At 43.2% G+C, this 21,134-nt stretch overlaps 1 protein-coding gene across 2 annotated transcripts in view; it reads right to left on the bottom strand.

Annotated features, from left to right (window-relative positions):
- The window catches only part of ANXA4 (annexin A4), a 100,247-nt gene that overhangs the window by 68,428 nt on the left and 10,685 nt on the right, over positions 1-21,134 (bottom strand). For both annotated transcript variants that reach the window (XM_069214202.1, XM_069214201.1), the window contains exons 2-5: positions 15,083-15,136; positions 11,197-11,284; positions 6,119-6,213; positions 1,113-1,226 (exon numbers count right to left, since the gene is read on the bottom strand). In XM_069214202.1, coding sequence (XP_069070303.1) covers positions 1,113-1,226; positions 6,119-6,213; positions 11,197-11,284; positions 15,083-15,091 — 306 coding nt within the window. In that variant the 5' untranslated portion in view covers positions 15,092-15,136. The remainder of the gene's footprint in view (positions 1-1,112; positions 1,227-6,118; positions 6,214-11,196; positions 11,285-15,082; positions 15,137-21,134) is intronic.

The raw sequence follows: 21,134 nt of genomic DNA, 5'->3' as shown, positions 1-21,134 counted from the left end.
CTGCCTCCTGCACTGTAGGCATGTTCTCCCTAGACGGTTGCACCACAGTAGCTTCCATGGTACCCTATGCATATGTGGTCATGCACCACTACACATAAAGAACATCTTTGTTGGCCCTTCCTCAGCCAAGGGACTGACCACCCAAAATAAAACTTGTTACTGCTGACCCAGAGTTTGCCTATGCTCTGGCTTACTTTCTAGGACCTTTCTTAATGCTCATAGCAGCCTCGCGGTCCAGACTGACTTTTCGTCCCAGGACCTACAAGTAAAATTGATTTCACAGGGCTTCAAAAATCATATGAAAACGCACCAGAGATCCAATACAAAAGTGTCTTGTGTTCCGTGGATGCCATTAATGTTGGCAGCATGGAACCCTCATTAGTAAAGCCTCTGAAACCAGAGGAAAAGACGACAGTGGCAATGCCATCCAAGTGCAATTCTGTTCTCATGCTACACATTGCTTCAGCACACCTCTTTTTGGGCATAAAGCTCAGAACAGAGAAAGACAACTCACAAATGAGTCAGTATACAACAATTCTTCACAGATTAGTGTACGCAGAGTATCACTCCAAACTACTGTGCCTGTGAAATATTCCTAAACTTTACTCCAAGGTGGCACATGAAATGCATTTTCAAAGGACATATTAGAGTGCACTGCCGCAGGACAGTTACTACTCAATAGTATATCTGGGGTGTAACACAAACCCCTGAAGTCTCTGCAGCTCATGGAGGACCCCCATTCAGTCTAATGGGTTGACAGTTATATTTGGGAATACTGCTTTAAGGGCACTGCAGTGTAAAGCCTCCATGCAAAGGAAAATGTTAAAAATAAAATAAAGTAATATAACGATAACATGCATTTCCTTGATTTAGAAGTGTTCAAAAGAGCCGCTAGCATGTGGGGTACCAAAATTCAATATGCAAAATGGCACAGGCAAGCCCGGGGTCCCTAATCTCTAATCCATGAATGTCACGAGACCAAAAACACAAATGTCCTTAACCTGAGAATTCCTTTTCCTTTGCAGATGGGCAACTTTCACAATGCAGACAAAGGGCTACTGGAAAGACATGGAAAGAAGGATTATGGAGTAGAACAGGAAACAGCAACCAACCTTCATTGCAGCCTTCAGTTCCTGGACGTCATATTGCGTGACTGACATCAGCAAACCCACAATCACCTGCTCAAACTTTCCGGTCAGCTCAGACTTTATGTCATCCTCCAATTCCTGTTAAAGTGTAAAAAAAAAAAAAAAAAAAAAAAAAAAAAGAGTGCAGAAATAGGACTGGGGTCAACACACCCGGAAGATGACGATGTTACTGTATCATAAAGAAGCCCTACCAGTACTCCACATAGGCAGCTGCAATGCTACCCCATCGTTTATTTCGTATTTTCTAGATGGGGGACTTAAGGTTAAGTGCAGATACCAGAGCACAACCGTTGGCCATGATGTTGCTGCACATGGCGGAAAAGCTGAACTAATCAATGACACGATTTACTTATCTTCCTTCAGCCACAACACTGACCTCGCTGCGGACACTACAATAATTTTACACAGGCTGGGAATTTACATTAATAAAGTTGAAATATCTTATCTTGAAGACAGGGTATAGTGTTAGATGGCCAAAATAGTAGTCAATAGTAATGTTCTGCATGTAATTGTGTACATTAAGCATTAGTGATTAGCAGGAACAGTTGAATTATGCAAGTAGCAATAAAAGGCAAGCTTTTCAGCGTTGTTTTTAAACATTCTTTTTCAGTCTTCACTAACTTATGTTGCCACTTTGAAACCTCAATACAGCAGTCCACAAGTAAAAGTTGACCAATAAGTTTATGTAGAAGCGTTTTTAATAATTAGAAATTGATGCTTAATTTAGATCTGTTTAACCTAGCATGACCAGGCCGCAACTAGCTTGCGCTGACATGGATTTAAAAAGAAAGCGCGCTTTGATTTTATGTGAACCAGCATTCGCCACATGCATATGTTTCTCTGCATTCTGTATTACATAAATGTGGTGAAACCTCCTTCATTCACTACACACACCTCTTAAACATTCAGCAAAGTAGGAGTTTATTAGATGTACCTTAATGGATGTTTGTCGTGTATTGGAAAAGTGGTTAGGTAACATAATGTTGTCTTTGTTAATCCAGCTCTATTATATCATGTCAGACCCTACTGAGCGTGTGGCTTTTCTGCCTAAAACCCTAAAAGAGGATGGTTTGAGAGATGTGGTTGACATTTCCTACTTTCTTAATTGTGTCGAGTCTACGTATGTGTGTTATTTGATTTACACTTGCTTTTTCTTTTTAATTGAGCAAACTGCACTAGTCTGTCATTTGATTTATATTTAGAATTTGCATCCAAGAGCAAGTTAGAAAACGTTTATACTAGTCCTCTTGATGAAGTATAGTTTAATTATGGATGATATTGGCTTTAGAGAGTGACCTTAAGTTAATTCTCTTGCATAATTTGATTTTGACTGATTAGGACTGCCGATTGGCCATAAATTAACTAACAACTTTTTGCCGTTTGTAATGACCTTAATTTTGAACAAACCTTTATGGTTTTTACTTGAATTGTTACCTTGTGGAGGTTTCATTTATTGCCACTGGACTTAGTCTTATGAAGACTCAGACAGTTTAGATTCTACGTCTCGATCCTCTAAATTGTTTTAATTAGAGTCAATTTTTACACATGGCAGGCACCAGCACATCACCATATGTGGCACTTTTTCCTGAACTCTTCATCCGGTTGAACTAGAATATATATTTTTTTAACCTACACATTATGCACCAGGTGATGGATTATCTGGTAAACGAGGTAAAGCCATAATTATACAAAGAAAGCCATAGAATTGCACAATTCCAATGGTCCTGGCGACCGATGTCCCAAAACGAACAAATAATTAGAATTTATAGAGAATATTTATTTTGCATTACTGTTATAATTTTGCCAAAATATAAGATGCCACGTATAATTCAATACACTGGTTGAGTTAGAGTCCGTCTTTAGTTTATGAACTCATCTTTATCAGTTTAACAACACAGCAATACATTACTGTTGTATTACTGTCTAAAATATTGTCATCTACGATGTAGTTAGCACCAGAAGGGCTACAAGAGAAGTGTCAACAACTAATTGTCAAATTATTCATGGCAAACAATCTTTTAGACTCACTGAACTCCTAAATAAGCGAGTCTATGAGATACCGTTTGTCTATTTAGCCTGACTCTTGCTTGGTAACCCCCTTTTTAAGATAGGCTGCTCTCTCTCCTTAGCGATAGCCTCAGTTCCACTACTACCAAAGACAAGCAACAAGGTCAAACGCTCCTGCGTTCTTCCGTGGTCAAGTTGAAGGTATGATCGGCATTACCTGACGACACCAGTTTCCATTTCCTACCCAAAGACTGGATGTCAAAGAAGAGCTTCCGGGCAATTGAACCAGCGTCCTCGACACCAAGAAGGAATATCTGACCTTCTATGTAAGCAGGATTTGTACGTCATAAAAAAAAAAAAAAAAAACGCACACGCAAACGGGGCGAAATAAGTCCGTGATTGTTGAAAATATATGAGTGGGGAATGTATCGGGTTGGTTAAAACAAAAGCTGAAACTACATTACATTTACTTGCAATCATTTAACGACAGCATTCTTTCGGAATGAATGTGTTCCTATCACAGCTTATTCTTTGATTCTGAAGTTCCAACTGTGAGAGGGGCTATTACCAACCACCACATACCTGTTACGGTGGGGCAGTAGGGTAAGTCCTTACCGACAACACCTGGTTTGGCCTTCTAAGTCAAGGCCAATTCACCCCAGCATCATCAAGTTGGACACACTGAACATTTACTGTGCAAAGAAATAGCAAAAAGTGACTGAGTACTTTAAAAGTCACTGCTGCCGCAATACTGAAATGGTTTAAAGCTCAGAAAGCCTCGATGTCGAGTGGTCTGTGAAGCCTGTAGAGTGCCACCCGGCCTCTACCATGCAGCGTCGAACCATTCAGGCACGAGGAGACAAAGGAAAGAGCGCCTGGTCGTGGCCACTGCTGAATAGTACGTATGCGCACGCGCGTCTACTCTGTAATCTACTCTGTAATTGCAGCGCGTGCAGACCGTAGCGCAATCCAGGGTCTACCAGGCCGTGAACGCGACACAGCAAACTTTTAGGGTTTACACAACACTAGCCCTTCGAACACCAGAAAACCCGAGTCAGGGATGTGTTTTTTTTCTCATTATTATTTAAGGACGTGGCAAACTCACGACTTCCCTCTCTCCAGTCATCAAGTTAACGGCTAAAGCTGCCTCGTACAGAAAAAAGCTGTGTGTGCTGACTGGAGTGCCAAGAGCGGCCACACCCTAAATGTTTCATACCGTGCAGCATTGCAACATCCTGGGAAGCCAGCCCAAGGGTTACTCACAGTGAGTCACCGAACAGTGCAAGTCCCTCGAAACCCGGCTTTCAATCCATTTGTTAAGTATATGAAAACACACGCAATGATAGGTCGAGAAACAAACAGGCAAGCTGCTACACTGAAAAACAGTCGGCGCTAGGTCGAGAAGACACAATGCGGGGTCGGGAAATACGCATACTCACTCTTATGTCGAGAAAAAACACAAACTCGCCCTGCTAGGTCGAGAAAACGCGCCCTCTGTGCTTGGTCCAGTAACACATTAATTACTGCTAGGTCGAGAAACGCACACTCGTTCAATGCGAGGCCAATTAAAAATATGTCCTTATTGTTAGATTGAGAAAACACATACGAGATAGAAACACGCAGACAAACACAATGCTAGCTTTGAAAGACCTTCACTCCACGCTATGTCGAGAAAAGCCACAAAGTTATGTCGAGCCCTACTATTTTGGTTAGAGACAACTGTGAGAGATGGTCTGCTGGTTTCATGGGAGGCTACTCAATCAACAGACTCGAGTTTTAGGGCCAGATGTATCAAACATTTTTGCGATGCGATCGCAAAAATGCATTATGGCATGTCACCAGTCCAATTTGGTTACCTGGTACTGTATCGCAAATTGGATTTGCGACTACATACCGATTCGGTATTGGGAAGGGGCGTCCCTTTCTTAATACCGAATCGCAGAGGTATGTATGATTGTTTTGTGACCGTGAATGCGGTCGCAAAACAAATTGCAGTTAACACCAATTTTAAATTGGTGGTAACCCTTTGTGAATGCATGCAAAAACGTTTTTTTAAGAGCAGACAGTCCTGCCTGCTCTTAAAAAATTAAATATATATATAGATATATATATACATACACACGCACACACTTTTTTTTTTTTTAAAGCATCCCGTTTTCCTTTAAGGAAAGCAGGCAGCTTTAAAAAAAAAAAAAAAAAATCCTTTATTGAAAAGCAATCACAGACCTGGTGGTCTGCTGAGCCCAGCAGACCACCATTCCTGCGATTCTAGCCATTTGCAATGGCTTGCAAATTGCGACCTACCTCATGAATATTAATGAGGTAGGGCCATTTGCGAGCCCTTACGAATCGCAGTATGAAACTCCTGGAGTGTCATACATTCCAATAACGATTACCTAATTGCGATTCGCTAAAAATCGCAATTAGGTAATTGCTGTTGTGAAGAATGATACATCTGGCCCTTAGTTCAGGGTTTTGTTTAAAGGAAAAAAACTAAACAGCAGCTGTAATTGGTAGGGTTAGCAAATGCTAAGGGAAAGGGAGATATTTGCCTTAGTGTGCACAGCAAACTGAAACCCCTCTGGATCCTCCAGTGAATGCGGTCTGTGGATTGTGTGCTATCAGACTGACTAAAGTGGACAACAACTTAGACGGGGTGCCCCTATTTAGGGTGAGAGATCTGTTGAAGCCGGCTGCACAGAAGCCTCCATGTATTTGAAAACTACAACAAAAATGCTTCAGTTAGGGACATGATCCTTCCCACCACTCATGGTGCAAGGGCTCCTTATCACTTCACGCAGCCCAAGCCCAGAAAAACCAGGAAAAGGGACAGCAGGGATGAATGGGGGTATTTGAACATAAATACTTGGATTCTCATGGACACCTCAAACTTTGAAGCTTTGAAGAGGCTCCCCCACCCCCAAATCAGTCTGCGTTGTGCCACTGTGCTGAATATCACCTACCTTGCCAACAGTGGTCTTATAGGCTATTTTGATTTCCTGGCGCTGAGCGATCGTGCGGTTCGTAATAATGTCGATGATGACGTCTTCATTGGTGCCTGGGAGGAAAGATGGAACAACTTTAAACACTGAAGGCCAGCATCTGAGAATGCAGAATCATTTCAATCAGAATGCACCATCCGAACCAAGAGAACCACCCCACTTCCTCCATGTTTTATACATAAAAGCCTGTGCATTTTTTGTGTACGCAAAAGAATGTGAAATGAAAACAAACACGATCTTGGTCAGGGGTTCAACAACAGGGGTGGTTCCTTTCTGGGCTCATCTCATACCCAAGGAAGGCATTTGCTCGATCAAAAATCAGTGTTCAGGGGTTTGCCAATTAACACACAGAAGAGCGAGGGCAGCCCGTATGAGGATTAGAAATGGCAGCAGATACGGGCTTCAAAGAACGGAACAAGCTCGCTCATTAAACGGGAAAAACGCCAACTTGGATGCTCCAAGTTTAAAGTCTTCTTTTTTCTAATTAAAGTTGTGATACTGCCTTTACCTTTAGGCCAGGACTGGTAATCACACATTGCCCTTTCCTACCCTCTTCCACAGGCTTTACCCATGGCCAAGGTTAGGCTTCAAAGGAGCATACTGTTTGGTGGATCCTGGGCACACAGAATAACAAGAAAACAGACCCTCCGAACGGAGATTGGGGGGGAGGGGACTAGAAGGATCAGGGTATTGGGATTTGCGGCGGCCAACACAGTCTCGCAAATACAAAAGCGAAACCCAACTAGTCATTGGTGTACCCAACAGTGGACATTTTCGTCTTTGGGGTGGGAAGAATAACTGTATGTCCTGTGTGTCATTAAATGGTGAGCATTCCAAAAAATGTTAAGTAAGCCCTCACACACCATCCCAGGTGCCATGTTTCAACCTAAGGCTTCCTCACAGAAGCCAGGAAAAATAAGTAGACCAATATATTAAAGTTGATCCCTTGGGGCATTCCTGCAGAGTGGAAGAACAGGTTGGGTGGCAGCTTCACATCAAAGTTAATTTTACTGCAGTAAACTAAGAGACTGGATGGGGTATATGAATGTGAAGTTACCTCCATATTCTACTAAACAATTTAAAGAAGATAGGATGTGAACACCCAAATCCATATGGGAGAGGCTATAGCCAACAAACGTGTATAATATCCAGTCTAATGGTACAAACGACTTTGGGCCTGATTTAGATCTTAACGAAGGATGGCTATCTTGTCTGTCGTATTACGATCCCCATAGCAGATAATGGTATTGTAATATGATGGAGTTTGTGATGCAGTCACCCACCTCTGCCAAGACCTAAATCAGGCCATGAGTTTGCTAAAGTAGTGTCCAGATTCCTGTGGTTCCCCTATCACAAAATGCACAGGACTCTGGGGTTGCTTTTTGTCATATGAATATGATGTATGGCCAAGAGATTTGTGTCTAACTGATGCTATTGGGGTGTGATGGCCAGATTTGCCTATGGTTCCCATTTCTGTACTGACAGTCGAGCTACAGAATGAAAGAAGCATTCTATTCACAAGTAAAAATAAGAGGAAGTAACAGCCCTGAAAGAAAATTCAGCTAAAGAGGTTTTATAGTGGTTTGTGATGTTCTGGTGGCAAGGCAGAGCTTAGAGAGTTAAGGCAGTTGTATTTATTCAGCACCGCATGCTGCTGTACAGCTGCCTCGGGCACATGATGTTTCTGAAACGCAACAAGCTAAAGGATTACCTAAAAAAAAAAAAAAAAAAAAAAAAAAAAAAAACACAGATGTTATGCAAGGAAGAACAAACCCCAAGGTCTAAAAAAAAAAACAGAACTGGAAGACAAAATAAATGATTTTCACTGCTTTTTACATTTGCAATTGTCCAACAGTACCTTAACTTCAGGAAGAAGACATTTGCACCCCCTCCCGCCCCCTCAAATCCCTTCTTCCCAGCACCGTTATGCTTCCACCCAACCCATATCTTCAATCCTCCGGTATTATGTAAACTAACTTGTGATATGAGTCAACAGCAAAATGCTAAGCAGGCAACATTTCCGTCCTTCCACTATGAAGGTTTGCCTGACTTTGGATTAACTTCTTCTCAAACCTGAATACATTTTACGCATAGTGTACGCCATCTTAACTCTTAAATCCAACTAAGATTCCCGCCACCTGGTTCGACATCAGGGAGTTTGCTAATTTTTCTTTCAGAAGTAACCGGACATAAAATGTCCGCCATATTTATGTCGAAAATGCTTGACTGGAATTATGTTTTATGACAAACAAAACAAAAATAATTTGCCAAAATGAATGATTTGCTCTGGAAGTTGTTTCTTCCACCCACTGAACAGCAGAAAATATAAGAATGCGAAAGAGCACTCTTTTAGTGCATTAATAAGCTGGCTTGTTCACAGCTTAATATAGACGACAGCCATTTTGAGGATATTGCTTGACTTCCAAGTAAATTGCAGCAATTTGCAAAAGTGTCTCAGAGAGTCAAACAATCACAGAGTAGGGAGGCAGACCTGGGCGAACTGACAAATGAGGACTGACTGAAAGCCCTAGTCTCCCATAAGGAGGTAGCGATCTGAGCAAGATTCAGACTAGTGCAACACTAAATGCTACACAGAGCATACCTCTCCTGTCACATCATGGCCAAAATAGGTAGGAGACAGGAATCCAACTTGTCGTCGACAGTGTGGACACAAGAGTTCCTTCTTTCACATTATAAGGGATCGTCCAGTGATTCAGGCATTTTGGAGACGGTGGTGGGTTGCATTAACAGCATTTCTGGTTGTGACTTGTCTGCTTCACTCAGGTGGTGTCTTTTAAATGTGTGGGAGGCCACTGACCTGGGCTGAATGGACCAGATCTGGGTTACCCTGGGCCTAAGGATTGTGAAACGATGCATAACCCATACTTGGGACGCGCTATCTGCCCCACTACTCCAAGACTGGAAACGGGACACAGACTGATGTATGGTGGCGGAGAAGGGGGTTTATGAATCCAGAAGTTCCCTTAGCAAATGGGGGAAGACCTGGGGCAAGTGGAAGGTCTACACAGGTGGTCCATGCTCTGCCCCCTGATAATGTCTTCAAAGTCTAATACCCAATGTAACACTACAGGGGATGTGCGCTGAATGGACTTAGAAAGGTGACGCTGATATAGTATCTGTCAGGAACGGTGCTCAATATGTAGTGAGGACAGGCTTGTTAATATTACTCAGTGATGGATGTGGTATTGTTTTTTTTCTGGCAAACTATTGTGTACCCAATAAAAAGATGTTATAAATTAAAAATAATAATAATAATAATAAAAAACAAAACAAAAAAAAACACAACAATCGCAGACTATACTAATTCCAATATTTAGCAAGAGGGGACACCAGCATACACTCTTCGCCACATTCAGACTTTGAGCAGAAACTCATCTCACTGTCTTCAAAGTGCTGAAGCAAGGCAGCAACCAGAAAAATAAGTAGCCCCCACTTTTAACCCTCCGTAGAACAGCTTCCTTTGCTTTTCCATACATGCATTTATTGTTTCATTCTTTCACCCTTCCATCCACGTGCTTCACCTTTACACTCTATCATCCATCCATTCATCCATCAACCCTTTCCTATTCCAACCATTCATTCATACACCCATTCAATATGCCATCTATCAATTTTCCTTCCATCCACTCTGCCATCATCCATCCATCCACCCACTCTGCCGTTCACCCGCTCTGCCATCCATCCAATCATCCACCCACTCATCTTTTCACACTCATCCATTTACTGTAATTTCACCTATCCATCCATCCCTCCATCCCTTTACTCTGCCATCATTTCGCCTGTGCATCTACCTATCCATTCACTCCCACCGATCCGTTCACCATTCCATCTATCTCTTTATTCTGCCATCCTTTCACCTATCCTCCACTATCCATCAATTCCTCTACTCTGCCAGCCTTTCACCTGTGCAAAGACCTATCAATACGTCCATCCACCCATCCCTTTACTTGGCCATCCTTTCACCAGTGCAGTACATCCATCCACTCTGCCACCCTCTCACCTGTCTAACCACCTATCCATTCTCTCTTCCTTTCGCCCACTCATTAGCCACATCCTTCATCCACTCACTCATTAAGCTTTCCTTCTTTTTACCCTTCCTTCCAATATTCCTTCTTTCTTTGTTCTATTTACCCAGCTGTTGTGTTTCTTTGCTCCTGCTTGTTCTGTACTGACCCTGTAATCCTCTGCTGAGGTGCAGACAAAAGAGGCCCATGAAAAACCCCACCCCCGCCGTAGCTGCTAAAGCGGGGAGTTCGCGACGTCCCTGTGCTGAAGGTAACGCATATTCAAATAGAAAGAACTAGTACAAATTGATTATTTAGATTAAGTTGTTTTGTAAGGACTGATTTAGAAATTAAAGAATACCTTTTCATCATAGTTAAGGTATGGAATTGAATGCTTTTGCCCTTAAAAATCTTTCACATTAAGTGCATTTAAACAAAACCATTTTCTTTGCATCCAAACCCTCCCTCCTTAATCAACAATTTTGTAGAATGGAAATTCATACAAGATCGTTTTAATGCAAAAATAAACTATTAAAACGAAAAAAGGTCAAAATTTGTGCTATAGATATGGCTGTGGAAGATGATAAAAGACTAAATATGACAACACAAGAACTGGACGAAATATTTCTCCCGTGGTATGCAGCAGCGAATTCCGACAGAATTCTTCAAAACCTGCTCTGGCTAACCCAATGCCCTCCCCAAGACACACGAGAAACTCACGTGTCGTGTATTCGCGTGGCTCGTGCAGTTCTCACGAGAGTAATGAGGTCTAGTGAGAATCACATGAACCACACCAACTTCTCAGTTCCTGCGTAGTGCAGACCACTTCTGTGGTTCTCCCTGGCTCTCGTTTTGCCAAACAGAACGAAAGGAACTGTCAGAACCTCAAAAATCCACCTTTTTTTTTCTTTATTCACCCACATAACGAATCTGGGTGGTTATTGTAAACCAATTTCACTCTGCAGGCAAATTTGGCACTTATCCATGCCAAATTGTGACTACTACTGTACTTACCGGCGCCCTTCATGGCGCTCCGCAACTTCTGCACATCATCTCCTGCATTGAAGGCAGCATAGGGCTTGATTGTGCCTTTGGTTCCAGCCTTAAACAGAAGGAAACAGAGATTAGGACTCCCTTTCCCATAATAATTACAATGACTCCAAATATTTAACACTGTTCGGGTGACAGAAGGACAGCATTACTTGGGTGGCAGGGATAGCTTGTGACACCCTTTAGATGGCATGACTACGTAATGTCTAACAAGTGGTCCCATTTAAAAATCAGAAACTTGAATAAAACGCAAACATGTATTGATCGAGATTTAAAATTAAGTACGTTTATCATGGAGCTGCTAGGCCGCAGCCATCAGGGCTGGGGTCGTTTGCCTCAGATGTCCTGGGGTCCGTACTACTACTTCCTGCAAACTGAGCTAAATACAATCCTTTCAGCACTGGATTCTCAGTAGTAGCAATGGTGAGCAGCCGTAGACTTCTCTGGGAGGTTAGAGTGCAGACACAAAGACACCCAGAAGCACAATAATGCGATTGTCCAGCCCAGTGCTTCTCTTTAAAACTTTTGTATAGCATTGAATTTTACACTGTAATGTGCTGTCTTCCATCAAATAGCCTGGATCCAGGTGGGAGGCTCGTACCGCCACGTAAAACTGTCCCATATCTCACTGTGCCCCCATCCATCATCCTTCCTTACCCTAGGGAACTGTGGTGTGGGTAATAGTGCAAGTGCAGTTCTCTTCGTCACTGTAATAGTAATAGTCTTGCACTCTTGTTTTGGGGCTACGGTAGTCCTTGCATCCTCCTCAATCTTAAGACTAAGGTCCTCCTTTGGTTGGGAGAAAATGAGATAGATATGGTCAGGTTAGCTGGTTACTACACTCCTGGTGGGCAGGTGCATGCTGACGCAACACTGTCTTGGAGAGAGAAGGCGTATGCGCCTGTCAGACAGCGGCCCTTTTCTAGGAGGCCGGAGTCAGTAATAGACAGGCCCCTTGGTCCCCGGTTGACTTCCTCCATCCAGAAGGGTAAGTCTTGGGGTCAGTCGCTTGGGCCTCCCTGGGATGAGGCATTGATGCAGTCCCCTTCCAGGTACAGGCCCAGGCTTGGTGACTGGGTAGCTTTGAGGTGCTACTGAGGACAGTACCATGGGCAGTCACTCAGTTGCTTTTGCACATACTGGCAAGTAAGATTCCACTTGTAGTGGCGAGGTATGCCCGGGTACACACTTTACAAAAACAGAGGCCAGCCAGTGTCTCATTCATCAGGCAGACTTGGGCGAATGCCACAGTTTCACTGGTCTCCTCTTCAGCAGCACAGAGTGCTCCAGGGCATAAGGGTAAGTGCCAAGACTACTTCAGTCACTAAAGGAATGCCATAGCTAAAACTACATCCCTGTTTTCAGCACCACAGACCACCCGGGCACACCAGGGATAATGCCACAGCTGCAATGGCAGGGTCAAAAGGGGAATTTAGTCTAGTACAGAGAATCCTCCGCTTCAGCCTCTAACCAGCACAGAGTTGGAACCACAACGGTCATACTTCTTACAAGTCACTGCTGGATGGATCCACAGCACCAGGGTCAGCAGTTCTTGCCCACACCAGCTCCTCCTGCAGGGATGATCACTCACCCCATTGCCCTTCTTCGAGGCAGATCCTCCTTAAGCTCAGACTCCAAGTTATGTTCCCTCATCTCTGGGAATCTGGCTGTCAGACAGACATCAGATCTGGATGCACAAGTGTCCTATGGGTTTTATTCTGGAACACCCTCTCCTTGGTCAGAGAGTACACAAAGTGGTCTAAAGCCTGACTTTTATACAGGGGGATGGCAGACAGACAGTGTGTACTCCCCGTCTGCACTTTCAGAACCAGTTTGAGTTGATCCTCCTTTCATGGGTCCTCCAGTTTTAGCCTTTAGCTAGAGTGCTGTTCCTCACAGCAGGGTGGTCTCCAGGCTGAAGCACCCACAGAGGAACAAAAAGAGGTGAAAGCAGCCTGAATATGCGTATCACAGCCACAGCTGACCAAAATTAGGAAGACACAAAATGCTGAAGACTTTCTAAAGGGCCTTTTAGACTCTTATAACAGAAACTTCAGTGTCCTCATTCATCCATACCATCCACCTCATGGCAGCTTAGGAAGGCTAATCAGCAACCCTCTGCATCAAAGGACCTAACAACATTTCTACAGGGAAGCCCATTTCCTTTTACCCACTCCTATGTCTGGGTCCCATCCCTCCAGACTCACAAAAGTCAGCAATTCACTTCCACCATCTGGGAAAGTAACATCATTATTATTTTGTGCACATGAAAAGGTCAGGTACTTCCAAAATGGAGCCCACAAGCCAGGGCCACTTAGGTTCACTCACCCGTTTGGTGTGAAGCAATCTTATCATGCACAACATCCATAGATGCACTTAGGATCATGACACCAGGGTTCATAGATAATCTTGGAACTTTAACTAAAGGGCCAGCAGGCCTCCACTCTTGTGGTACAGATTCAATTAGTATGGTCATGCTATGATTTCAAAGAATTAGGAAAGGAGTGGGACGAATGGAGTGGAGAAGAAGACAGTTTGTGAGGGGGCAGAGAGGGTAGGTTACAGAACGTTTTAAGCACAATGTCAGGAGGCAGGTTAGAAATACACATTAATCCCAGTCAGCAACTTGGTTAGGTTTTGAACTTCTAGAAAGTCCAGGCATTAATTCCTGAAAACGATTAGGTACAAAGGTCAATCTTTTCACTATCAGTATTAAAATTAGGGCTCCATTTATTCTGTGCATATTTGGGGGCATGAAGGCAGAAGTAAAGTGTAGGGGAGTTTTCAAGTTGTATCTTTGTTGCAAAATGTGTTTTAGATAAACCTTGGTCAATTGTCTTAATTGCCTCTATTTGAAAAAAAAAGAACCAAATTAATAAATGAATGGCTACGTAAACTAGAAAAATGGTTGAAGCCCAGCTTGCGCAATCTATGAAAACCATTCCAAGGTCCAGGAACACCTTGAATTGACTGGAAACATTAGACTCTTATTGTTTTTAGATCTCTGCTGTGGAACCAGATTTTTAGAAACCCAACACATTTTCTTCAAATTCTCCTGGTGCATCCAGATTTTGCCAAAGTGAGAGGGGCCGAACCACATGGAGGAAAAATGGTGCAGCTGCCTACATAGGCTGTGAAAGAAGGAGACCGGAATTACAATGCTAAGGTCCCCACCTGACTACACTACACCTCTGTATCCTAAAGTTCCCTTTTCACACACTACTGAGAGTACTTACAAAGTGGCCACATTACCAGTAGTAAGAGTGATATACAAAGGATCAGTTTAAGCAGAGGCATGTAAAAAAAGCAAAACGCTTTTGGATGCTGAGTAAACTCTCACTGTGTTTGCCCCATGCTGTTCCGAGACTGTACTTGAGTCTTCGGGACTCCAAAGTTTAATACAAGGTTTACTATCTAAGACTATGTCAATAGGTAGTGGTGCCATTCAAAGAGGTATGTCCTGTTCTTTATTTTAACCTACTCTGCTGTGAGTTCACCAAATATTATCTCGTTGGGTTGCATCTCAAGCTGCGGAGTTTCCAGAGGGGGGGGGGGGTGTTTTTTCTAGTTACTAGTACAGAGCACCTTCAGCTTTTTTTGTTGAGAGGAAACTTTTTTGTCCTTTTCCTTTTTTACAACATTTATGAGGAAGTGGTGGTCATTAAACTTTATTAGATGCTTTGATCAGTTTCAGATACACGTTATCAGAATACATAAGAGACAAGTGCCAGGTTACAGGGTGCTGAATCGAACAGTCTCTTATCATCTGCAAACAATACATGGACTCTCAATATTTACTACCCAACGGTGATCCGGTATCCCCCTGGCATGGGGGCGCGCCCTGACTTACCGTTGCCATGGTGTAGGGTTAATGGTAAACTTCGGATGAGTTATTCAAATAGATCTGCAATGTAAACGGAAAGAAAAAACATGTGTTAGGGGCCATAAACACAAAGTACACCACATTTACCTAGACACCGGCATCATTAGCACAACAAGGACCTTTCTGTGGCAACAACACAGTGTATGTAATAACAGCTGCTGCTTTGCTTTTACAATTTGCATTTTACGATAAGTATTTTTGCATTTTACCAGAATCCCCCTCCTGTTACAGAGATGGACAGATGTCAAACAAGACCACTGCAAAGCAAGACAGACAAAATAAGTCCCACTACTTTGGAGGGAATCTCACACTTTGGTATAACCTTGCTCATTGCCAGTCTCCCTGGCCCACTGACTGGAGTCCCACCGCAGCGGAATAATTAAGAACCCAATTCCTACGCTTTTAATTCTGTTAATTACTGGACCCAGAAACCTCTGGGCACAAACATTGAGAAATAGCATGCCATTCTCAATATTTCAGGTTCTCCCTCTCTTGGGTGGGTAGGAAGGCTCAGGACATAAACCACCCCTGAGCTATGTTTAGCGGTTGGAATCCCCAGATCCAGCTCTCGGATTGCCCCATCTAGCCCATACTGCACCATCGCCTAGCACCTTTGACACCCACAAGTCAGAAAGGGACACCACTATCACCCACCTTTTGCCTGGAGATAGAAAGTGCTATTCTCCATCCTTAATTACATCCTTTGTGGATAGTGCACCCAAGGATGACCTTTTCTCAATGGACAGCTCTGTGCTGCATATTCAGACGAGGTGGATCTATGGTCGTCAACAAACCTCCCACTGTCACCAGGCCAAATCAAGCTCATCTGGAGGTTCAGGGAGCCCCATTCTCCACAGATGCACCCACCAACCTCAGACTGCATTCTTTATCCCCTACAGTTACACCATCACACCAGGGACAAGGTCAAAAGGTCTCTCAGTAAATTATTTTTTAATCACGGTTTAACATATATTGCAAAACATACAAAGAGTCCTCTTAGTACATGGTCTTACAGACAGACTACAGACACGGCCTTCCATCGCAGGAGCGAATCTGCACAATTTCCCAACTCCACTGCAGAGAATGACACCCTTGTATGTCTTACCAGGTTACCGGCGCTTTGGTGCATATCACACTCAGAAAATCGTTCACTTAGCAGAACTCCTTTTCTGTAGGGTACAATGTTACTTGCGCTTATCCAAAAGGCCATTCCCAGCTCAGGGACTAGAATCCCTACTCCATCTGCTCTAGAGACCCCCCAATGGAATGGCCAATGTGTCCTCTTCTAACCACAGTTCCCCTCTCATCAGTGCAAAGCTTAGAAATCCTGTTATAAGTTCCTGATATAAGTCCATCAATAACATAAGCAGACGCACAGGTCTATAATATAAGTAACACTGCTTCATAGCAGCAATGACATGTTACGTTCAACCAGGGATCTTTCCTCAGGAGGTCAGAAGCAGTGCGGGACGGACATCATGGTGGTTAAAAGTAATTATCAACAGTCACTCGCTGACAAGTGGCAGACCTTTTTTATTACAAGGCAGCCATCTTTTTTGGCATTCCAAACATATAAATCAAAGATAAGAGGTAAAGTTCCAAAAAGGGAGTATAAAGTATTGCAATACGTATACAGTACTTCTGTATGGAGAAGCATTCGATCAACAACATTCACGAGCACAGCCACGCGCACGCAGAGGCACAAGCGCAGGTCAAAGTCTTTAGGATCCGGAAGCTTCCAGACAGCCCACACCCCCCTCACCAGCTAGATGCTGACCGACAATCTTGCTTGTTGGAAGAAGTTTTTATTAACACATTTCAGTATTCCCAATGCATAAAGTCATAAATCATTTTTCAATAAAACGTTACACAAATATTTACACGTCATGAGATGCTAAACTTGTGACCATAAATCTTTTCTGACAGGATCCCTTCCTATCCTGAACCACCATTGGACCATACAAGTGACCCATATCTCACCTGTATCCTTAGGAAGGGTGGTTACCCTGACTAAACCATTCCTTGTCCTCACGCTCAGGGTTTGCCCCCCCCCCCTCCAAACACCAATCATACTTGGGGTGTAACGGGGCGGCCAAGAGCTGGAATCCCATTGCCCCCCAGCGATCTGTGCTCCCTTGCCCCTTGATCTGGTGTGTACATCCGCAAGTTGGCTCAGAAATTCTGGATCCTATCCCTGGTGTCCTCCCTGGGCTCCAACCTTGGGGACCCCCCTGTTGTTTCTGGTCACTTTAATACCTCACTTATCGCTCAACCTTTCTTCGCAACCTAAATTAAGGAGAGGGTGTGTGGGTCAACTGCGGGCCCCCATATGCTCCAGCCACTGCGTCCGGGAAAAGATGGACGAACCTTCTGGGGGGGGGGCGCTCTTAAATAGCCCCCCCACAGGCACGCGGTTGCTGGAACCGGCTAGCGGCCAACGCAGCCGCTACGATCCCTCTTTTTAGACTTACTCTCCCACGTCTCGCGAGGCATGAGGGCGGAAGTCGTCGGCCAGTCCCGAACCACCGGTGCGTAAGGGGAGCGTCCGGCCTCGGAGGCCCCGTCCCCTAATGGGCCACGCTCCCCCATGTTGGGAGGCGCTTTACCCAAGTAGGACCAAGGCCGGAGCAGGCCGCAAGGCAGGTCGGCTGGTTAATGCACCTACATTCTAGAATTGCTCTAACAATTCACATGTGCAAATCCTCACTCTGTTACTTTCTTAGTTTCAAAATCGATTAAACAAGTACCAGGAAGTTTGGGAATTACAAAAACACATATGTACTCACAGAAGCAAATTGCGTTTGTGGTAGGCCGTATTTAAATGATCATTTATGTCATTGATTAGAGTAAAACAAGAGCCACTGAGCAGACAGCGGCGGGCACTGTTCCACTGCCCTCCATTTTTATTACATTAGGGGGTTCAGGATAACATTAGGAACAGGTGGCGTGAGATCTCAGAACTGGAGCGAGCAGGCGTTAGGCATCATCTGTCCCACCATGATGGAAATTAGCCAGCGCGACCTTTTACACTCACGGAAGACACATTTACACAAATGAAACCATCATACAGACAACAGAAACAAACATTACCATAAAACCCATCGAGTTAGCAAAACCATTTCACCAGCCCAGGGAACCATGGGGGAAATCTCTGTGGGTTAAGGCATTTGATGCAGAAATCAGAGTCTGAGCTGCAGCTCAATGGCTTACATTCCACTAGGGTCCTCGCCCCCTTTCATCTATCCAAATGGTGGACAAAACACATTCCAAGAAGTTAAGCAAAACAAAATGCAAGGGCCAAGGCAATCAGCTTGCGCAATATAAACTGTCAATATTATAACATCAGGAGAATCACCATAGGCTCCGATCCCTACAGCATTAAGCAGATGAGATTGTGGTTATAATTCATGATTTCACAGTCACTCTTCAAGGAAAAACAGAATCTGTGTAAACAGTCTCACTGCAGCTTCGATGATAGTGTTCATGCACTAAAAGACTTTGTGCATGCTTTACCTAGTGCAATAAACGAGACGAAAGATAGGATCCTGTAGGTAAATCTTTACAAAATGACGAGGTTCCTGAAAAATCTGTTTTTTAAATGCTTTTTAAAGTAAAACAAATGCTTACTTAAGGTTCAGTAGACAAACACAAATTGTATACGGTACGTAAAAATAATTTTCCTTGGACAAATAGTTTTATCTATATGCAGATGATGGAAAAAGAAATGCTGGGGCCTCCAAAGTTACTCTTTAGTCAGAAATATATATATATATATATAAATAAAATAAATTAAAAAAACGCAAACCTGCAGAAAAAAAATAAAACATTAAAAACACCACCTATCACTTTCTGCGAATAATGCATTTATGAGCTTAAGAATTGTACTTTTGAGATAAAAATCAACCAATAAAACGAGGTGAAAGAAATACATAAGTTATAGGTATCAATGGCTGCGCTGTGAAGACAGACCTGAAAGCCAGAAAGCAGTCAACATACCATAAAATATTAAAATCTGAAGTCTATCTGAAGAGGAAATACTAGCAAATATATTGAGTAAACCTATGTTTAAGGCAACAGGGCACTGAAAGGGTTAGCCAACGAGACTCACTCTTTTCCATGGTGGAGTGACTGTATGGAAAAAAATACCGGCAGTGATTACACTGCTTTGCATTAAACACATCAATCATGGTAACTACATCAAACCTGTATGGTGAGAATGGATTCGATGTAAAGTGAAGTCCATATCAAGAAAGCTAAAAAAAAAAAAAAAAAAAAAAAAAAGGACAAGACACTTTAGGCCAAGACTGTGTGTATGGTTGGTGAAGACTCCCAACAAAGAATGAGGAATGGATGGTCGTTCCGAATAGAGAGGTGGACTCTTGGGCGCACCGACATTGGGTACACAGAGATTTACACTGGCCCTTTTTTTGTGGACATTTCTTTTAGCCACTAGCAAACAATCCCTTCTGGGATGCGACGGTTAGATGTAGTGGATGTTCTTATAAATGGTAGGAATTAGGGCGAAAGATTAGGGCCTTGAATGGCCTTTTCGGGGTCTCCTTTTGCCTGTTTGCTGGAGTGCCACTGACCCCTCAGCTAGTCACTGTCAATTTTGCTGCCATCTTCCACTTCACCACAAGGCTATGCTACTCTGTGCTCCATCCAGGCTCATGCTTTTTGGCCTCGCTACTGGACAGTCCATGCACTATCTGTTGCATGACGTATTGTTAGCTTACGTTGTCTTAGAGCGGGCCCACCATTGGTTGGCTTTATGGTCACTCAATTGTTTGCTTCTTAATCATCAGCTTAGGTAGGCTTTTCTTCCTTTTCTTGTGTTTGCCCCTTCCCAGAAGGAGAGATGTATTACTTGTGTCCTACCACTGGTCTCATTCCAAGCAATACATTTTTCTTTTTAAGCGCTCCACAAGAGAGCATGTGTTTTCCAGTTGTCTCCCTTGTGTACTGCTCTACCCCCTCGTACTTTGTGTGCCTCTTGCTCCTGTGTTCTTCCCCTCTAGAGCTCCACATTGCTTTCTATCACCAGTTAGCTTTTCTTCCACTCGCAGTATCCGTGCTTCCTCCCCTCACCCATGCCCTCTATGTTGCTTTACCCCACTTGTGCCCCCATGTTACTTCCCCTACTGCTATATATAGAGTTTCCAACCATGTTGAAAAATCAGGTTTCTTGTCAAAATTGTGATTTTAGCATTGTGGAAACAAATTCTATGTATAAGAGCAGCACAACGAAAGATGATTCACCCCAGGAGAGTGTTATTTTTAACACCTCTGGATGCCATATAAGCATAAGAAACAAAGAAATAACAAATTCGCAGTGTTAAAATCTTCTTTTCATAACTATCATCACCTCAATTTTGTACTCCCATATGGAGAAGAAAAAAAATAAAATAAAAAAATAAATCACCAATTCCTACATTTTTCATTGCAAATTGTGATTTTTTTTGTTATTATAAAGAAAAACAATAGAGGCTAGTATTGGGCGAAGGCCTTAGTGCGGTGTTGATCTTGTGCACAGATGCTGTATATGTATTCTGCAAGTTACAGGAGACAGCATGATTTTGTGCTAGCTGCAGGCACTGTCTCTTAGAAATCAACATTCGAAATTGGCCCACCAGACCATGACCATAAAGTAGCCCTACAAAACAGCCAAAAATGGCCCACACACAGATGAGCCCTTCCAGAACGGCAGACTATCCTATAGCCCAGTCCGACCAGACTGCTCCATTAGGAACGGACACGCATGACCATCCCTACTTTCCCTCATTTGAAGAGGTCGGTTCGTCTTACCATACCTCGGGACATTTAACATTTACTGAAAATAACCAGGAAAAAGCTTAAAAACAGAAATGTATTTTTAGGGGCCCTAAGCCTTTGGTGGTCTACGAAAGAGGTGGGACAGGCTTTTGGGGGCAAAGTAGGTTGAATAAGTAGTGACAAGGTACTGACAAGGCCTGTACGGAGTCTGCTATGTGGAAGTCTGCGAAGTGCTGAAAAAAAAACT

The sequence above is a fragment of the Pleurodeles waltl genome, chromosome 11 (genome assembly GCF_031143425.1).
Source record: "Pleurodeles waltl isolate 20211129_DDA chromosome 11, aPleWal1.hap1.20221129, whole genome shotgun sequence".
In the NCBI taxonomy this organism is placed as follows: Eukaryota; Metazoa; Chordata; class Amphibia; order Caudata; family Salamandridae; genus Pleurodeles; species Pleurodeles waltl.
Note: the sequence above shows the minus strand (reverse complement) of the source record. Positions and strands in the feature narration are given on the sequence as shown.